Genomic DNA, 19,544 nt, shown 5'->3' on the forward strand with positions numbered 1-19,544 from the left:
AACAACACTCCCTGTCCTTATAGGGTCATTGGCACAAGTAGCTGTACTGCTGGGATCCAAGGGCACTAAGTGACCTTCTCTTCATTCACAAACAAGTGATAGCTAACACTGACTGTTCAGCACATACACTCCTCCAGGTCCTATCTTCAAATCCCTCCTTCAGATCCCTCTAGTCCTCTCAGTTCCTGGTGACCTTCCCCCATCTCTCTCTGTTCCTATAACGTTCACCCATCTTTCTAGGAAAATGCCTCTGTTTGTCAACTACTCGTGGATCTATTCCTTGCACCCACCCGTGTCCTTACGGTACAAGGAATGCCATTTTCCAGAGTCCTTTGCCTTCTGCTCTCTAGATGCATTTAGTCAACAAGAGGCACAAGGCAACAAAAAGAGAGAAGCCAGAGCATTTCTTACCCCTTCTCTGGGTTTTTTCTGGTATCTCTGGCAGCACTTGAGTCTCTTCTGTGGCTGCAGTTCCTAGATTGCCCCTGCCTCCATCATGGAAGCCCCTGCCTTAGCCCATCCTCCTCCAGCCAGTGCTAGCTAGCTTCCTACTGACTCTGTAGTGTCACTTCTGCCTGTCTGTCCTATAGTGGTAGAGACAGTGCTAGAGTCTCATTGCTGCCAACCTCCCCGATTGGGCTCTCATCTCTCGAGTAACCAATTCCCTATATTAAATTCACTTTGTTTGACGTTCCCAAGGTGCCTCTATTCTCTTGATAGGTCATATCAAGCATGATGTTCTTTTTTTCTGAATCTGTAAGTCCCTCGAAAGCCCTATGCACTTGCTTACTTTTCTGTTTCATACCTACAGTAATTAGTATATTAAAGGCAAGATACCCAGCCAGTATTTGGGCAAGAGAGCAGAGGAGACATTCAGGAAGCGTTCGGTTGAAGTAACAGTATAGGTTACACAAGCCTGGGCTTTCTATGAAGGTTACAATCTTCCCTCTTATGACTGTCCCTGGATCATTTACTTCAATATCCATTCTTTAGCTGTGATCCTGATGACTGGGTCTCACATCTCTGCCATACTTTCTTCTTTACTTGTGTGTTAAATTTACTCACAATGTTGAGAGCGAACGTAGAGCCTTTGTGTGTGTGTGGAGGGGGGGATGTGCAAGCGTTCTGCCACTGAGCCATGTCTCCGTACCTGCCATGATCTATTAATACTGAAAAAAGGTTGAACAGATTCTGTGTTTAGAATAGAAACTTAAAGATTTGATTTATTTTTAACTATGTGTACGTGTGCCCCTATGAGTGGGGATGTACGCCTGAGTGTGGGTGCCTGAGCAGGCCAAAAGAGTGTAACAGATGCCTTGTCACTGGCGTCATAGGTGGTTGTGAGCTGGCTGACACGGACGCTTGACATGACCAAATTCCATTCCTCTGCAAGAGCAGCGAGTAGTCTGAAGTGCTAAGCTATCTCTTCAGCCCTAAGAAAGACTTTTGAATGAACGTGACTCACTGGTGTCTAGAGAAAGGTTTTTCTTAGACCAGCGTTCGTCAAGCCCAGTTTGAAGTGTGGTTCTACGTCTTGTTCATTGTGAAATGTCAGACCTGGGGATATTTTGAGGGAGTTTGGTTACCTGCTTTTCTTTTCATTGATTTACACATATAATGAAGAGACTTCTTTTTGCATTTTTTTTTCTTTTTAGAGATGACCTTGACAGGAAGCTACAGGCTATTGCAGTTTCGAAACTATTGAAAAATTGTTCAAATCAAGTGATTTTTTTGGGCTATATCACTTCAGAGCCTGGTTCCAGAGATTACATACAACTCACAGAATATGGCAATGTGAAGGTAACAGATTTAATATGGCTTAATGGACTAAGTTAGATGCTCCTTTATTCCTATACACTTAAAAAATCCGACCCAAAAAGCTTGTATGTGTATATGTGCATGTGTGTATCTGTGTGTGCTTGCCTACACACTTGTGTGTGTGTGTATGTGTGTGCATGTGCATGTCTGTGTGCAGGAGTATATGTATGTGTGCATTTGCGTGTGTGTGTGTGTGTGTGTGTGTGTGTGTGTGTGTGTGTGTGTGTGGTTGGAGGTCAGAGTTTGACATCATGTGACCTCCATTGTTTTTCACATTATTTAGAGACAGGCTATCTCACTGAACCTGGAGCTCATGGAATAGCCCCTGGGATCTGCTTGCATCTTCTTTCCCAGGGCTAGAATCACAAGTGTGTGCCAACTGTGCCCAGAGTTTTATATATGTGCTGGGGATCTGAACCTAGGTTTGTGTAGCAAGCCCCCTTTCCAACTGAGTAACCCTCCCAGCACCCTGACAGCTTGATGTAATCTGTGCTTAGTGAGGACAAAAAAGCTCTCCATCGCCCACTGCTTCCAAACCGCAGAACACACGCATCAGCTTGCTCACCAATCTGTGCTGTGGACAGGGCTCCGTGGGGACAGCTCAGTTGTGCTCCCCACAGGGCCAGTGAGCTGTTTCTCGGGTACTACAGGATTTCCTGTGTGGAGGATTCACAAGCGATGCTTTTGGCTCAGGACCACCACTCCTACTCCTGGGCTAATTGGCTTTCTCCCTTACAGTGGCTAGGTTCTGGAGTGAGTAAACAAGGGGAAAGCCTGCACTGCCCTCTAGGGATTGCAGTGGCACAGTGTCACCTCTGCTTTCATCATAACTCTTGACACATTCACCTGAAGAATCATCAACTTCACTCCTTGATGCAGAGAATGTCAAAGACATCTAGGAAGGGTACCACGGGCTGGTGAGATGTTATTATAACTGTACTTAGAAAATGAGGCTGGGCAGTGGTGGCACACACCTTTAATCCCAGCACTTGGGAAGCAGAGGCAGGCAGATTTCTGAGTTCAGGGCCAGCCTAGTCTACAGAGTGAGTTACAGGACAGCCAGGGCTACACAGAGAAACCCTGTCTCGAAAAACAAACAAACAAACAAATAAACAAGAAAGGAAATGAAACCCACCACACTGTGAAAGTTAGTTACAGGGCTTTGAGTAAAAGCTGAAATGGAATATCAGAAAGAGGCATCCAGCCACACAGGGCCTTACCAAAGATCGGGGTCACACAGGGACTTACCATTGATCCTGGAGTAGTGTTTACCTCTCCAGGTCTAAAACACTTCAATTCTTCAGGGTACCTTGATGTAATCAAGCTCTGGGTAATACACAAACCAAACCCCCAAGAGACTGATCCATGCATCAGAATATGTCATAAATTAACTTATAATGAGAACTCAGTTGCCATGTTTGATTGGGTCTCAGTATCGAGCTCCGTCCTTAGAACATAGCATTGGAAAGTTAACAGAGAACATGGTGTAATGAAGTTTTGGCTGGGGACAGAAACTCAGATGGCAGCGGTAAGAAAGATAGAGAAACATGGTTCTTGGTATGGAAGCCTTGGTAGAGAATCAGCCCTGATATAACACTCACTCTGTGTTGTCTGGAACTGTTATTTCTCTAACATGACTCCACTCAATCAGCCCTCAATGGCCATGGCCTCTGTTGCTCTCCCTCCTCCCCGCCCCCCCACCCCATCTCGCAACATGGCCTCCACTCCTCTGGTCTCCAGTCCTGTGGTCCAATTATGTAAAACAGCATCCATGTTCTATTTGGGAAGATAGAGGCTAAAGAAGAGGCCAAGGGTGAATGCAGATTTCCTCTGCACACACATTCCAGGAAGAGGGATCTTGTTCTTTTCATTTCTTTGGCTGGAATTCAGCCATATGGTTGTGCTTCACTGTACAGAAGGAGGTAGGGCAATCCATCTTGATGGCTATACACAGAGGAGCTAGATCTTTGGGAAAAGGGAAACATCGGGGAGATGAGTTGGCCCCTGTATTCATGGACTAGGCAGAAGTACAGCCAATGTGCTCCTCATCTTGGTTGGGATGGTGACCTTTAATACAGAGAAGACAGGAAGAAAGACAGTATTGCCAAGAGGAGGAACTCAGCTGAGTTTAAGTCGTGTTTGGCCTAGTGGAGAGATATCCAGAGGGCAAGAGGATATAGAGATCTAGGATCTGGGAGCTTAATCAGGGTTAGAGATAAGGATCAAGGAACCAGGCAGCCCTTCAAGCCACTGGTGTGGGCAACCTTCCTTGAGTCCTTTAAGAAGCGCAGGAAAACACTGCACCCTGCTGCTCTGGGCTGTGTCATCACAGAGTATCTGGGTCGTCCATGAAAAAAGACATTCGCCTGCCTTAATGTTTTGGAGGCTGGCATTATAAGATTAGGCAGGCCTAATGTACTTAGGCCATCCTACTGCATCAGATGAAAGGTACTGAAAATGGCCCCAGGAAGAGAGGGGCAAGTGCAGGGAGCCGCTTCACTTTATGACAGCTGGCGTGTCTAGCTAGATGTAACTGGCTCTGTGAGACCAGCGTTAAGCCCCTCTGGAGGAGGCACCCCCTTGACTTAGCCAGTTTTGACAAGGCACTGACCTACAGAATTTCCACACCTCAACATGGCTATCATGAGTCCAAGCTTCTTTCCTGTGAAGTCCTGGGAGGTGTGTGTGTGTGCAAATCACATTCAACTGATAGCTATTATGGGATGGAGAGAGAGAGAGAGACAGACAGACAGACAGAGAGACAGACAGAGAGAGAGACAGAGAGACAGACACAGAGAGAGAGACAGAGAGAGAGACAGAGAGAGAGAGAGAGAGAAAGAGAGAGAGAGAGAGAAAGAGAGAGAGAGAAAGAGAGAGAGAGAGAAAGAGAGAGAGAGAGAGAGAGAGAGAGAGAGAGAGAGAGAGAGAGAGAGAGAGAGAGAGAAGAGAGAATGCACCAATTTTCAGGAAAGTGCCAAGAGAGTCAAAGGGAAATCCAGGGCTTGGAATCACCGGCTTATCAGTTCTCTGTGTGAGAAGCATCCTCCAACTTGGCTTTTCATTTGACCCTCTGTTGGTTTCCTGTATAATGGTGAAAAGCTGTTTTGATTGGTAATGGTCTCTAACATTGCTTTTCCACGAGTTCATTGACATACAGAGGGATTTTAATCATATATGCTTGGATGAACAGATTTTTCTCCTTAAGAAATGAGTAATTAAATTCTCTAGTCTTAAATTTTTACAACATGGTATAAAATTCTAATGGCTTAAATAACAGTTAAACAGATGTATAGCTGATTAGCCATAGTATCTATAGCTAAATGACTAAATTACTATCTCTTCCCCAAGGCAAGCCGAACATGTCTTCTATTTATTTGCTTTTATAGTTATTAAACATTTAAGCTTAATTTCTAAGATTTACTTACACTTCCTTTTGTATACAGATGGAGTATATAACATAAATAATAACTAAGATTAACATCCAGGTACACATCATGTAGCAAATAAAAACCATAAATTATGTGGCACGTTTGTAGTAATATAAACTGTACTTTAAGTTAAATTTTAATAGTTAAAATTTAGAGGTGGTAAAAAGCCAAATATAAATATATTATTTATAGGCTATTTAAAAAGAAGGATGTGGATATTTCTTCTTTCATCCACAAATCTCCATATTTATAGTTTTTTTCCCAGTACATTGTAGAAAAAAAATTCTTTCTCCTTCTGTGATGAAAAATGAGTCTGGTTCCAAGCCTTCAACATCAAAAGACCCTTGATTGCTCCTGAATGCATTTCTGTCCATGATCTGATTTGGTAAACACAGACCACGAACCCACAAAACACCAGGTTTTAAGTTAAGTACCAGGCAGCGGAAGATCTACTGATGGGATTCCCTTTGCACAGAGAGCCGAGGGAGAACAAAGGAAGAAGCCAGGCCATTTCTCATCCCTTCTCTGTGCTCTTTCCAAACAAGCCACTGAGGCCCTGGGGTGCCGCTGGGGTGCAGAGCCTGGGTAGAGGACTGGGGACTGCTATCAAGGCTCTCGGTTCTGCTGGGGCTGACAGGTTTGGAGAGCTGCAGGAGGCGAGACCACAGTGCGGCTGCAGACTTACCCATCGTTCTGTGTTCCCTGCCTCCAGTGGAGCAATAGAGAGGGGCATAAGAACTAACTACTCAGAAAACATCTCTAGAGTGAATGAATTACTCATGCCGGGAGGATCAGCAGGAGGGCGGTGAGGAAACAATTTGTGCTCTAGTTCACCTTTTTTTCTTTCTCCTCTTTTTTGTCTTTTTGTGTGCAATTCAAGTTAGAGCATTGTTTTCTATCTTTTAAGCATTCTCCTCTCTGCTCTTGCATAGGATATTGACAGCTCAGATCGAGACAGATGGTGTGAGTACATCATGTATCGGGGCCTGATCAGGTGAGCACTGGCGTTAAAAAAAAAAATACAAATTCTGTGAATTCTAGAAGGCAAAGTGTCATGGGGGCAATTAATTTTTGCTGTTCTTTATAAACGTTGATTTTGTTGGTTACGTGATTTAACAGTTTTGACATTTAATAGTCTAAGAAGACAGAAGTAGCTAAACAAAGTTAGAGGTATCCTAAGGGTCTTGTAAACTATTAGACACAATGGTGTGTAGCTAAGGCACAGTAAGGAAGGTACTGTTGGGAGATGACCCTTCCAGATACAGCGACAGAGGCCCTAACCCAAGAGCCTTCTGTTTGAAGGGGGTGATGCTAGGGAAGCTGCAGGATGTCTTGGGGTTGGAAGGGTATCAGGTGAATAGATAGGGTAGCAGGTGAATGCTGTCAGTCTGGGGACAGGAGGGGATCTTGTAAGGTTCTATGGGCCCCTCTTAAGGACTTTGAATATAAGCATATGGGAGACCTTATTGGCCCTTGGACGGCTCACCTGGTTCGCTCATGAAGGAAGTCCAGGAAACCACTTAAGGGCTATAAAAGTCATTCTAGTTCCAACACTGGTTCAAAGACTCTAAGAGGCCCAGCCATTGCTCTCAGATAGCTGCCTGCGAGCTAGCCTAACTACTGCTTCATTGTTTCAGAAGAGCTATGGTGGAGGAGCCTGCTGCTTCATAAACCATTTCTAAGATCGAGAACACTGTTCCTCTTTCATTCTGCACTCAAGTATTTGTTGGTTACAGGATATCAGAATTCTAGAAAACAAGCGTTGATGTAGACTGAAATAGACACAACAGTTCCAAGTTGCACAAAATGACTGGCCACCAAGACTCAGCTTATTTATGATAACTGGTGCTTCTCTGTGTTTGGGGGGGGCATGTGTGCATGCATGCGAGCATGTGTTACAGCTTATCCATTGTTCTATCCTGGTTGCCCCCAGACAAAATAACACAGAATGAATGGGTGATTTAAATAAAAGCCAAGTTATATTCTCAAAGGTCTAGAAGCAGGTCAAAATTTCAATCTTAGAGAGCCAGGAAATAAATAGCCCAGATTTGCCTGAGATGGTGCTTTCTAAGGGCCCTGAGCTGTAGCGCAGGATTAAACCCAAAGCCTTAACCTGTGACAACTCAGATCCCCCATCTGACAGGGCCACAGCTCTCGTCCCTCTCTTTGTCATGGGAAGGTGGGCTACCTCCACCCACCTTCAATCTTTGTTTCTGTTTCTCTCTTGCAGGTCTCCCCACTCTGGCTGAAGCCCTCCTTTCTTTTACTTTTCCTCTAGTCTCTCCACTACCACCTTCCCATGGCGTGTACTCTACACAGCACCCACCACAGATCTCTGCCTCATCCCCTCCGATGGATTCCCACTCTCTCCTCTCCCTCTTGGATAGGAGTCGGACGGAGTCTACCCAAATGTGTTTGAGGATTCTGTCACCCGCTTCCCCTCTATCTGAGTTCATTGTCTTTCTTCCTTCAGTAATGGTTGATTCCCTAAACCCCTCTCCACATGCCTTTCCCACGGGACTTTTCCATCACCACCAGATAGTTTTTCTACATGCACACTTGTTTAATTTGTCCACCAACTAGAACAAATGGTCACTGGGAGCAAGGACTTCATCTTACCCCCTGGTCACTCCCACAACCTAAAATGCTGCCATGGAAACGTCATCAAACCTGTAAGCAACTGAAGAGGATGCAAATGCCCTTTTTGGAAGAGGCAGGATGTAAATGAATGAAAACGGAGGTTCTTGCTGCTGAGGTCCGTCCATTTTCCCCTGGCAGAGAACTTCACTGAGAACTCTTTGGACAGTGTCTATAAAGTGTTTTGACTTTTCCAGAGAGCTGAACACTGGAAGCCAAACAGGATATGGACATTTTTTTTTCAGACATTAAAAAATCTTTCATTTTAGACTAGGAAATGTGCCTAGAAATATGCACAAGGTATTTGGATTTTGAAAAGTAAAAGAAAAAACATGTAAGCATGCACACTTGTCAGTCTGAAGAAATCCTGTTATTAACTCAAAGCATAATTATATGGGAAGCAGTTTGTACAGATAGAACATTCGTTCGAGTAAAAAAGTAAAGCAAGGTTGCTAAGTGGAGTTAATTAAATCTATGTCCATATTCCTTATTTATTTACTATGTTATGAAAACAGTGCTTCTGTTAATATTTAGGGTAATAAATCAAGTTAATTCTAGTCATGACACTCAGAGTCAAGTTAGTAATGAGAAACTAGCTTAATTCAGAAGGTGCTAGCCATTAGAGTTCCCTGGGTTTTGGTTGGGCCTTTGCTGTAGTCATTATTCTTATAATGAGACATTTTAGAAACCATTTCTAATTCTCCTGCAGGTTGGGCTATGCAAGAATTTCTCATGCAGAACTGAGTGACTCTGAGATTCAGATAGCCAAATTCAGGATCCCGGATGATCCTGCCAACTACAGAGACAACCAGAAAGTCATCATAGACAGACAAGGAGTTCCCAAGAACATTCATTTCAACCCTAGGTAAGTGGGTGCCTGAGTGAGTGCCTGTGTCTTGTAAACAGCAGATACAAGCTACCATATGTCCTCACGGAGCCTACGTATCTCCTCATATGTGCTCAAGATTGTGGTGGATTCTAGAGGCTCATTTCAAGTGAAGGAAGCCATGGTAAGGATTATAACTCATGGGTTGAAGTTATAATTTTTGCTTTCTGTAATGAAATGTATTTCATTGGGGCCTTAGCCCCAAGGAAAACGTTCCTATTGTTTCATTATTACAACTAACTACTACCACCTCCATCATCATTGTCACCATTACCATGACAGCTACCACTACTAACATCATCATCTCATCATCATCATCATCATCTCCGCTGCCACCATTAACATGATCGTGACAGTGAATATTTTGAGTGCTTCCATATCCCAGCTCTGCTCTATATTCTTTATGGGTTACCTCAGTTTAATTCATTGGGTTGTTAACTGCATTTACCAATATTTTATTGAGGAGGAAGTTCAGGCTGAGGAATAACTATGGCATTAGGCTTAAGTGACTAGTCAGCGACAGAGCTGTTGAGAAGGAAGGAAGCCCATTAGCACCACAGGGTGGCTGCGATTTCTCGATTTCGCTGGCTGAACCTTCCATTCAGCCTGAGAGCATTTGAAAACAGCACTGCTGAGTCCTCCCCCAAATCAACTCATTGGGACTCCCTGATAGGAGGCTTGATTTAGGGGCTTAAAAACTTCTTCCCAGGTTATTCGAATGGGCAATTCACACTGAGGCAGTGAGGTATGGGCCATTCCCTGCCAGGAAGAGCTATTGAATTTCATTTCGTTTAGTTTTTAATAGTGGTTATCTAAGACATCTGTTTGTAGCCAACCATATGATTTGAAGCATGCGCTCTTTTCTCTGCCACAGTGAATGGCGAGACAGGACTTCCGTGTCAATCCGGACACCCAGCGAACCCTAGACATTATTATCACTTGACATTTCTACTTTACTAGCTCATAGCTGCAACAGGTTTCACTTTGTCAGGAACAAAACTACATTTCATTTGTTTACTTCCTTGTACCTCCTGGGGACAAGAGTACCAGAGCATAGTGATTAATGTAAGGGGGAGAAACCCAACTCAGGCTTGCTTTGTTGCTGTGTTTCTTATCTGCTGGGTATATATATATATATATATATATATATATATATATATATATATATATATATATATATATGGTGGGGTCAGCCTCTGTGTTCTTGCCAGAGAAAAGATGGGACTGCATGTCATTAGTCTGATCATTCCCATGGACATGTATCACTGTCAGAACATGTGTCTATGTTAGAGTTCTTATGCTTCCACATCACTTTTCATCACCAGAGGAAATCAAGACAGAGCAGGAACTGGGAAGCAGGAGCTGATGCAGAAGTCAGGGAGGGGTGCTGCTTACTGGCTTGCTTTCCATGGCTTGTTAAGCTAGCTTCCTTCCTTCCTTCCTTCCTTCCTTCCTTCCTTCCTTCCTTCCTTCTTTCCTTCCTTCTTTCCTTCCTTCCTCCCTCCCTCCCTCCTTCCCTCCCTCCCTTCCTTCCCTTCTTTCCTTCTTTCTTTCTTTAACTTTTTATTGATTCTTTGTGAGTTTCACATCATGTACCCTAGTCCCACTCATCTCCCTGTCCCTTCATATCTTCTCTTTGCCTTTGCAATCTCCACATCAAAATAAACCACACACACACCACCACCACCACCACCACCACCACCAAAAACAGAAACAAAAACAACAGTAAAAGAAAGCATAGAAAACACCTGATCGTGGGAGCTGTAGTGTGTCCCTCAGTAGATCCCTCCGTCCACACATCTTCCCTTGCAAATGTTCATTGCAATCAGTCATTGGTCTGGTTAGAGATATCTGTCTTCTGTGACACTATCAATATTGGATCCTCCTACCAGGCTTCCTCCTGGTTACCCTGTGTCATGGAGATCCTGCAGTTTTGGACTAACAGGACTGGCCCTTTCACGCAACCCAGCTGCTCACAGATGGTATAAATTTTGGGGTGGGCCAAGGCAGAACCCTGGATCAGGCCTAGGTGGTAGCTGAGCTGGTTAGCGTGCTGGCTCTCCCTTATCTGCATTACCAGGGTGAGCTTTTCAGCAGTGCTGCAGCTAGGCCACCCAATGTTGCCATCAGCAGGAGGCGGGGTCAGTCCTCCTGCTCTCCTGCTCTCCTGCTCTAGGGACCAGCTCACTCACACTCACACCTCTAGAACCAGCTCCGCTGTGCTGCTCCAGGAGTCAAGGCGTGGAACCCACTCCCCCAAGTGCTGTAGCCTGTGAGGGGCTTCCACTCTTCCAGCTCCTTCCAGCTCTCACAACTACAGCTAGAGAAGGGGCAGGGCTAGCTTTTCTGCTCTCAAGCCCTGGGGGAGGGGGTGTCCAGCTCTCCCATGCTCCCCTCCCCAGGGCTAGCTCACCCGCCCTCTCTACCAGGGCCAACACTGTTGTGCTGTCCAGGAGAGATGCAGGGCCCTCTCCCCTGTGTGCTGCAGCCAGAAAGTGGCAGGGCCAGCTCACCTGCTCTTATGACCCCCAGGGCCAGCTCTCCCAACTGCTGCAGGTGACAAGAGGCAAGCCTGCTTTCTTACAGAACCCAGGACCCCCAGCAGTGGCCCCCACTACAGTGGGCTGGGCCCTCCCACTTGAATCACTAAGTAAGAAAGTGCTCTAAAGCCTTGCTTGCAACTCAACCTCGTGGAAGCATTTTCCCAATTAAGGATCCCATCTCTCAAGTGACTCTAGTTCATACTATGTTGACATGAAATTAAGTTTCATACAGACCATCTTTTTGCTGACTGAGATGACTTCTTAAACAGAAAAGAAAACTTTTGGGCAGAAAAGATTTTCTTCTTTCTTCATTCTTCATATATCAACATCAAGAGTGTGGCAAGAACCCCAAAAAAAAAACTATTTTTAGTGAACCACAACTCCAGATTGAGCCAAGTCAGCTGTGGATGAGCTAGGTCTATTTTCTTGTTCTGTTACGAGAGTGATGAAGGTGTTGGGGGAGGTCTACTCATGACACTTAAGACTTACTCTCTCAGTCGTCTTAAATATCCTCCGCATCATCGTTAACTTGAGTCACAATGCCTAAGAGCAGATTACTCACCTGTACTATTGAAATCGCATCCTTTGACCTGTGTCTCCTGACAATCAGCCCTTGGCAACCGCTGTCACTCTGCTCCCTGCTTCTGCGAGTATAACATTTATAAAGCTCTACTTGAGAGAACACACTCTCTCATGCTTGCAGGCTCTGCCCCTCCCTAACTTCTTTCTCCTGAGGATCAAACAGGGTTTGGCACCATCCAGACAAGCACTCAGCCACCGAGTGGCTGACTGACGGGCTGGCTGGCTGGCTGGCTAGTTGGTTTTCTCTCTCTTTCTTTCTTCCTTTCTTTCTCTCTCTCTCTCTCTTTCTTTCTTTCTCCCTTCCTTCCTTTCTCTCTTTCTCTTCTCTTTCTTTCTCCCTTCCTTCCTTCCTTCCTTCCTTTCTCTCTCTCTTCCTTCCTTCCTTCCTTCCTTTCTTTCTTTCTTCCTTCCTTTCTCTCTCTCTCTCTTCCTTCCTTTCTTTCTTTTTTTAATTTTTCTTTGAAATAGGGTCCACTCTTTGTAGCTCAGGATAGCCTTGAACTTGATATCTAATCTGGACTGGTTTTGAACTGGCTCAGGTCTCCTGCCTCTGTTTCCCAGGTGGTGAAGTGATGCTCAGCGCCATGTGTGTGATTAACTCACTGGTCCTAGTGCCTCTAGGTTTATCCCTGGTACAGCAGAAGGTGACATTTCCTTTGTTTTGAGGGCTGAAGTGTGTGTGTGGACCAGGTCAGCCTTGGGTGTGTGTTCCTAATTCCTCAGGAGCTGTCCTTGATTTTTTAGGTATTTTCTCACTAGCCTAGAGTTTACCAGTTAGGCTAAACAGGCTAGACCAGAGCTCTTTTGCCATCTGCCTGTCTCTGTCTCTCCAGTGCCTGGATGGCAAGAGCATGCCACCAAACCTGACTTTTAAAATGAGGGTCCTAGGAGTCAAATTCAGTTTTCCATGGTACCCAGCAAATGTCTTACTGACTGAGCTATCTCCCCTGAACCCTTTTAAATCCAACTTTTAAGTTAGCATACAAAGTGATGGGTTTCATTATGTCATTTAAAAACATATATATAATAGTCTTTCCTCCACTGCCATTCTCCAACTCTCCTTCCCCCAGTGTGATAAGAGTGATGCCACATATACTCATTACCCACCTCCCCACCTTCCTTATATCTCTTCCTCCCCTTTATAACTTGCTCTCCTTTATAACACACTCACACACACACACACACACACACACACACACACACACATTTCAATCTGTATTTCACACATTAAAATGGGGCATCTGTTTTTTCTGCATCTGGCTTATTTGATTTCCTGTTGCATCTACTTTCTGAAGATGTGATTTCAGTTTTTCTCTGTGACCGAATACAATTCCACTGTGTGTATATAGCACATTTTTAAAAATCCACTCGCAGGCTGATAGACACTGAGGGAGGGTTCCATTTCCTAGCTATCATGAATAGAGAGGTGATGTAAGTGTCCTGCAGGAGTCTCTGTGGAATGTCAGTTTATAGTCTTTTGGGTCTGTACCCGGGAGAGCTATAGCTGGGTCACATGCTAGTTCCAGTTTTAGCTTTTGAAGGCCTCCACGCTGATTCCCACGGTGGCTCTACACGCTTGCATTCCCTCCAGCAGAGCAGATACACCCTTCTTTCTCCACGTCTTCACTGGCATTGACTGTCATTTATTTTCCTGACAATTGTCATCCTGCTTGGGGTAAGATGGAATCTCCAAGCAGTTTTAATTTTTGTTTCCCATATGGCTAAGGGTATTAAATACTTCTTCAAATATTTTCCTGACTTTCTGTGTTTCTTCTTTTGAGAACCGTCTATTTATTTAATTAGCTGAATTCATTGGTTGGATGATTTTTGATATTTATTTTATAGAGTTCTTCCATGTATTCTAGACATTAATTACCTGGTTGATGAATTGCTGGCATAGTGTTTTTTGTTTTTTTCAAGTTCTGGAGGTTTCCACTGTACCCTGGCAATGGTTTTGGTTGCTGTGCAGAACCGTCAAATTTTAGGCAACACCACTGGTCAGTCTGCTTATTTTCTGTACTGCTGGAGTCTTATTAGGGAGACCCTCCCCCTGCCTTGTATCAAGTGCTTTACTCATGTTTTCCTCTAGAAGTTTCAAAGTTTCAGACTTACGTTCTGGTCTCTAATCAATTCTGAATTTCTTCTGGTGCAGAGAGAGACCCTGGTTTCTATTCTTCCACGGATGGAAACTCAGTTTTTCTGGATTACTTGTTAAAGAAAACATCTTTTAACAACCAGGATGTGCTGTCCCTTTTGATCTTAGCCTTTCTGATGGGTGTGAAATGGAATCTCAGAGTTGTCTTGATTTCCATTTCCCTGATGACTAAGGACATTAAAATTTTCTTTAAGTGTTTCTCAGCCATTAGAGATTCCTCTCTTGAGAATTCTCTGTTCAGTTCTGTACCCCATTTTTAAAATTGGGTTATTTGGGTTGTTGGTGTCTAACTTCCTGAGTTCTTTGTAAATTTGGGATATTAGTCCTTTGTCAGATGTAGGGCTGGTGAAGATCTTTTCCCAGTCTGTGAGCTGTCATTTGTCCTATTGATGGCGTACTGTGACTTACAGAAGCTTTTCAGTTTCATGAGGTCCCATTTATTAACTGTTGATCTTAGAGCCTGAGCCATTGGTGTTCTGCTTGGGAAGTTGTCTCCTGTACCAGTGAGTTCAAGGCCATTGCCCACTTTCTTTTCTATCAGATCTAGTGTATCCAGGTTTATGTTGAGTTCTTTGGGTTTTTTGTTTGTTTGTTTGTTTTTGTTTTGTTTTGTTTTGTTTTGTTTTCTCCTCGAGACAGGGTTTCTCTGTGTAGCCCTGGCTGTCCTGGAACTCACTCTGTAGACCAGGCTGGCCTCAAACTCTGAAATTCACCTGCCTCTGCCTCCTAAGTGCTGGGATTGAAGGAGTGTGCCATCACTGCCTGGCTGTTGAGTTCTTTGATCCATTGGCACTTGAGGTTTGTGCAGGGTGATAAATATGGATCTATTTGCATCTTCTACATGCAAATGTTCAGTTAGGCCAGCACCATTTGTTCAAAATGCCTTCCTTTTTCCATTGTGTAGTTTTAGCCTCTTTGTCAAAAATTAAGTGTCTATAGGTGTGTGGGTTTATTTCTGTGCCTTCAATTCCATTCCATTGATCAACATGTCTGTTTCTATACCAATATCATGCAGTTTTTAATCACTATTACTTTGTAGTACAGCTTGATCTGTGAAACTTGTTGAAAATTAAGCGGCTATAGCTGTGTGGACTGATATCTGGATCTTCTCGTCTATCCCCCTAGTTTACATGTCCACTTCTGTGCCAATTCTAAGTAGTTTCTAGGGGCAGCAAAAAAGAGAAAAAGGTAAAAGATGCGGTGGGGGTGGGGTAGGAAGGGGGACAAAGAATAAATGAACACAAAAAGAAAAAGAATAAAGATTGCCTGATAATGAAAAAATGTGCAATTTTTGTCTGAGAGGAACTAAAAAATAAAAAACTTTTAAAAAGCTTTTAAAAAAATCTATTGATTTTATTTTATGGGCAAGTGTTTTGCCTGCATATATGAATGTGAACCATGCGTGTGTTTGCTGCCTACAAAAGTCAGATGAGGGTAAAGAGGACTCTGGAACTCGAGTTAGGATAGCTGTGAGCCATCATGTGGAAAGCAAAAGTAGAACTCAGGTCCTCTATAAGTGCAACAAGTGCTCTTAACTACATAAGCATCTTTTCAGGCCCCATAAAGTTTTTTTTTTTTTCTTTTTAAGTGTAACTAAGAGAACGTGCAGTATAGAGAAAGTTAAAGTACAGAAGAGGAGGCAGAGTTGCCTCATCTTCTTTATGGATCCTCAGAAAATGGCAGACTTCAGGTTCTGTACATGGCAGGGCTGTGTGCTGGACTCGGAGACTGTTGTCTTCTCTGTGTTTCTGCAGATGCTGAGCTCCCTCCCTTAGACACGTGTCTGATATCCACCAGAGCTGTTTCATTGAAGTAGCTTCTCTTGAGTACTGGGGGAGGGGCCAGTCTTAGCTTTGCTGTCTGCAGGCTGGCCAGGCTTTCTAACACTCCCAAGACTCCCCAAGATTCCCCTCTCATTCCTCCTGTCTGTACACTGTAGCTGTCTTCAGACACACCAGAGGAGGGCATCAGATCTCATTCCAGATGGTTGTGAGTCATCATGCGGTTGCTGGGAATTGAACTCAGGACCATCTGGAAGAGCAGTCAGTGCTCTTAACCGCTGAGCCATCTCTCCAGCCCCCTTGGGGATGGGTATTCTAAACAGAGGACATCTTGCACATATCTGAGAAAAGGGTGAAACAACCACAGAACTTAGATCTTCCATTTTTCTAAAACCCACAAGAAATGATCACCCTGCCTGGGCTTTTATTCTACTAGCGAGCCAGTGTTCCCAACGCCGAGGTAGTAAATAGCAGACAGGTGCCCCCCTCGATCCACCTGCCGACCTCAAGCTCAGGGCCATCAAAGTACAGGGTTATTCTCTGTTGAGGGCATCTGCTCCCAGCCTCTGGGTGTGGGACTTCCTTTCTTAGCGCATGTCCCTGCTTGAGCGGAGCTTCATACAACGTGTGCTTTTGGCTTGCCAGCATCTGCTTCCTTCTCTCCTTCCCACAACAGCCCCCTCCTTGCTCTGTGGCTCTGCCCAGTTAAATTCAAGCTTTCTGTTTTGTTTGTGGTTGTCCCTCCTTCTCAGGTGCTCACGATGGCTTAGCTTTAAAGACGCCAACCGCCATCCCTCCTGATCATACAGGGTGGGACAGTAGGGGTCTTCTCCACGGCTGACCCATCTAGATGCTGGATTGGAGGGGTTTTGTGAGCATGGTGTGTATGGCCCGAGGGCGAGACTACTAATTCACTTTTCACTGGCGTGCCTGGCTTCCTTTCTACATTCGGTTTCTGTTCCTCCTCCCTCCAGTGGAAAGCCACACTGGACTGGGTTGAACAAGGCTAGCTTCCTATTGCCTGTCACCACCAATCTTTCTCTCTGTATGTTTTAGCTGTTCTATCAGTACCTTTGTGAATTGTCAAAGTTCTTCCTCTCTTTGGTAAACTATGCTCACTCCCCTCCCCCATTCCCACCTTTTTGTCTTTCCTTTCCCTATTATTCTCTTCCCTTCCACTCTCAGGATCTATATGCCAGCTTCACTATATAGACAACGGTGATCTTGGCCCCCTGATTGTTCTGCATCCACATCTTCATGGCTGTAATCACAGGCCCACGCTAAGTGTATGCAGTACTGGTACGGAACTTGAGGCTTCTTGTATGCAAGGCAGACACTCCACCAATGGAGCTGCAGCCCCAGGCTGCATGCAATCTTTCTTAGGCAGGCTCTTCCCTTTAACTAGGTCATGGAGAGGCAGCATTAGTTTGCCATCTTACAGGACCATCTCCTTCCTTGTGATCGCTAGCATTTCACCCATAGAACTGTCAGCGGTTAGAATAAGTAGTTTTTGCTTGTGTTTTTTTTTTTTGTTTGTTTATTTTGTTTTGTTTTTTGTTTTTTGTTTTTTTTTTGGTCAGGTTTTCTCACTACAAAATTCTGACCTAGTAATATGTGTTTATTTGAAGGCTTCTCCTTCTCCTTCTTCTCCTCCTTCTCTTTCTCCTCCTCCTCCTCCTCCTCTTCTTCCTCCTCTTCCTCCTTCCCCTTTTCCTCCTCTTTCTCTTTTTCCAACTTCTTGGTAGAGTCTGAAGAGGGCTGGCATTAACATTTCTTTAAATGTTGCATAGAGGTCACCAACACCACCAGGTCTTGAGCTGATTTTTGGGGGGTGGGGTTGGTAACTGACTCAATCTCCTTCCCCATTGTTAGACTGTTTAGATTTTACATTTCTTCAAAATCTAGCCCTGGTAGGTGTATGTTTCTGTGAATGAGTCCATTTCTTTTTCTTTTTTTTTTTTTTTTTTTTTTTTGGTTTTTCAAGACAGGGTTTCTCTGTGTAGCCCTGGCTGTCCTGGAACTCACTCTGTAGACCAGGCTGGCCTCGAACTCAGAAATCCACCTGCCTCTGAATGAGTCCATTTCTAAGTTATCCAGTCTGCTGGCAGATAATTGCTCCTGGTAGACTGGTAGACTCTGGTGACCTGCATTTCTGTGGTATCTTTCACTTATGGTTTTAGTGGGGGTTCTCTTTATTGTTAGTAAGTGTGGCTGAAGGTTTACCAGTTTTAAAATCTTATCAGGGGCTGGTGAGATGGCTCAGCAGGGAAGAGCACCGACTGCTCTTCAGAAGGTCATGAGTTCAAATCCCAGCAACCACATGGTGGCTCACAACCACCCAAAATGAGATCTGATGCCCTCTTCTGGTGCGTCTGAAGACAGCTACAGTGTATTTACATATAATAAATAAATAAATCTTTAAAAAAATAAAAAATAAAAAATAAATAATTCCATAAAATCTTATCAGGAGGCTGCCCCACAGTCTCTTTGGTCTTCCGTTTTTCTATCTTGTCATTATTTTGCTCCAGTCTTTTATTTCTCACATTAACTTTGGTTTTTGTTTCTTTGCTTGTTTTTGTTTGTTTTTTTTTCCTCTGGCTCACTACAGTATAAAGTTTATCTCTTTAAATCTTTCTGCCTTACTTCAGACAGGTATTGCCACAGACTTCTCTCTTAAAACCAGTCTTACTACACCTGTATGTTTTGGTATGTCGTATCTTTTTTAACTCACATCGATATTTAATTTTTTCTTTTTTTATTACTTTTTTGAGTCATTGGTCCACTTGTGAGTATGTTTTAATTTCTACATATTTGTGAATTTTGCGTTTTTTACCTCTACTGTGTTTAGAAAAGATTGTTGATATGACTCAAGTGTTATTAAGTTTATCTAGACCGCTAACAAGTTTGTGGCCTAACAAAGGATCCATTCAGGAGAATGTTCCACGTGTGAGTTTGAAAAGAGGGTTTTGTCTGCTCCTGTGCTTCTCTGTATATATCTGTTGAGTTCATTTTGCTATGGTGCGGTGTTGTGTGTGCCCCGTCCTGCATCTGTTGTTGACTTCCTCTTCTGTTAATGCTGTCCTTTAAAGATCTCTCCTTATATACTTAGGTGCTTTGATGTTAAGTGTGCATATACTCACAATTGTTATATTCCATTGATAAATCAACTCCTTTATTATTATATAATGATGTTCTTTGTCTCCTGTGATGGCTTTTGAATTACTATCTATTTTCTGTGCGGTGAGCATAGCCATCCTATTCTCTCTTAGTTGTCCATTTGGGTGGAGTATCTTTGCAGCCATACCTTTTTTTCAGCCTGTGTAAGCTATTAAAGCTAAACTGAGTTGTATGGGCAGCCTAAAGCTCTATCTTAAAAAAACAAAAAGCAAAACAAAAAACCCCCTCATTTGCCTTTGAGTTGTTTCATGAGGAGAATTTGACCCATTTACATTTGAAGTACTTGATAGGAAAGAACTTACAGAATTTCCATTAAAAACAATCAGGTTTTGCTGGCTTTGAGCTTCTTCTATTGTGTTCTTCCTCTCCTGATGTCTTCCTTTTTGACTTGATTTATCTACTGAAGATTTTCTTGGTAGTTACATGAGGCTTATACAAAACATCTTCTAGCTCTGCCAAGGGTCTCGCCCCCTTTCCCCTCCTCTCCCCCATCACTCCTCCTGCCTAATTTCAAGCGTTTTCTCTCTCTCCCTCTCC

The 19,544-nt window shown here is 43.7% G+C and overlaps 1 protein-coding gene across 1 annotated transcript in view; it reads left to right on the forward strand.

The window, feature by feature from the left end:
* Positions 1 to 19,544, forward strand: part of Cwh43 (cell wall biogenesis 43 C-terminal homolog) — a 49,138-nt gene that overhangs the window by 28,111 nt on the left and 1,483 nt on the right. Inside the window, exons 13-15 of the mRNA XM_031342694.1 lie at positions 1,656 to 1,800; positions 6,179 to 6,240; positions 8,593 to 8,748. Of these exons, the coding sequence (XP_031198554.1) occupies positions 1,656 to 1,800; positions 6,179 to 6,240; positions 8,593 to 8,748 (363 nt within the window). The remainder of the gene's footprint in view (positions 1 to 1,655; positions 1,801 to 6,178; positions 6,241 to 8,592; positions 8,749 to 19,544) is intronic.

The sequence above is a fragment of the Mastomys coucha genome, unplaced genomic scaffold (assembly GCF_008632895.1).
Source record: "Mastomys coucha isolate ucsf_1 unplaced genomic scaffold, UCSF_Mcou_1 pScaffold22, whole genome shotgun sequence".
NCBI classification, from domain to species: domain Eukaryota; kingdom Metazoa; phylum Chordata; class Mammalia; order Rodentia; family Muridae; genus Mastomys; species Mastomys coucha.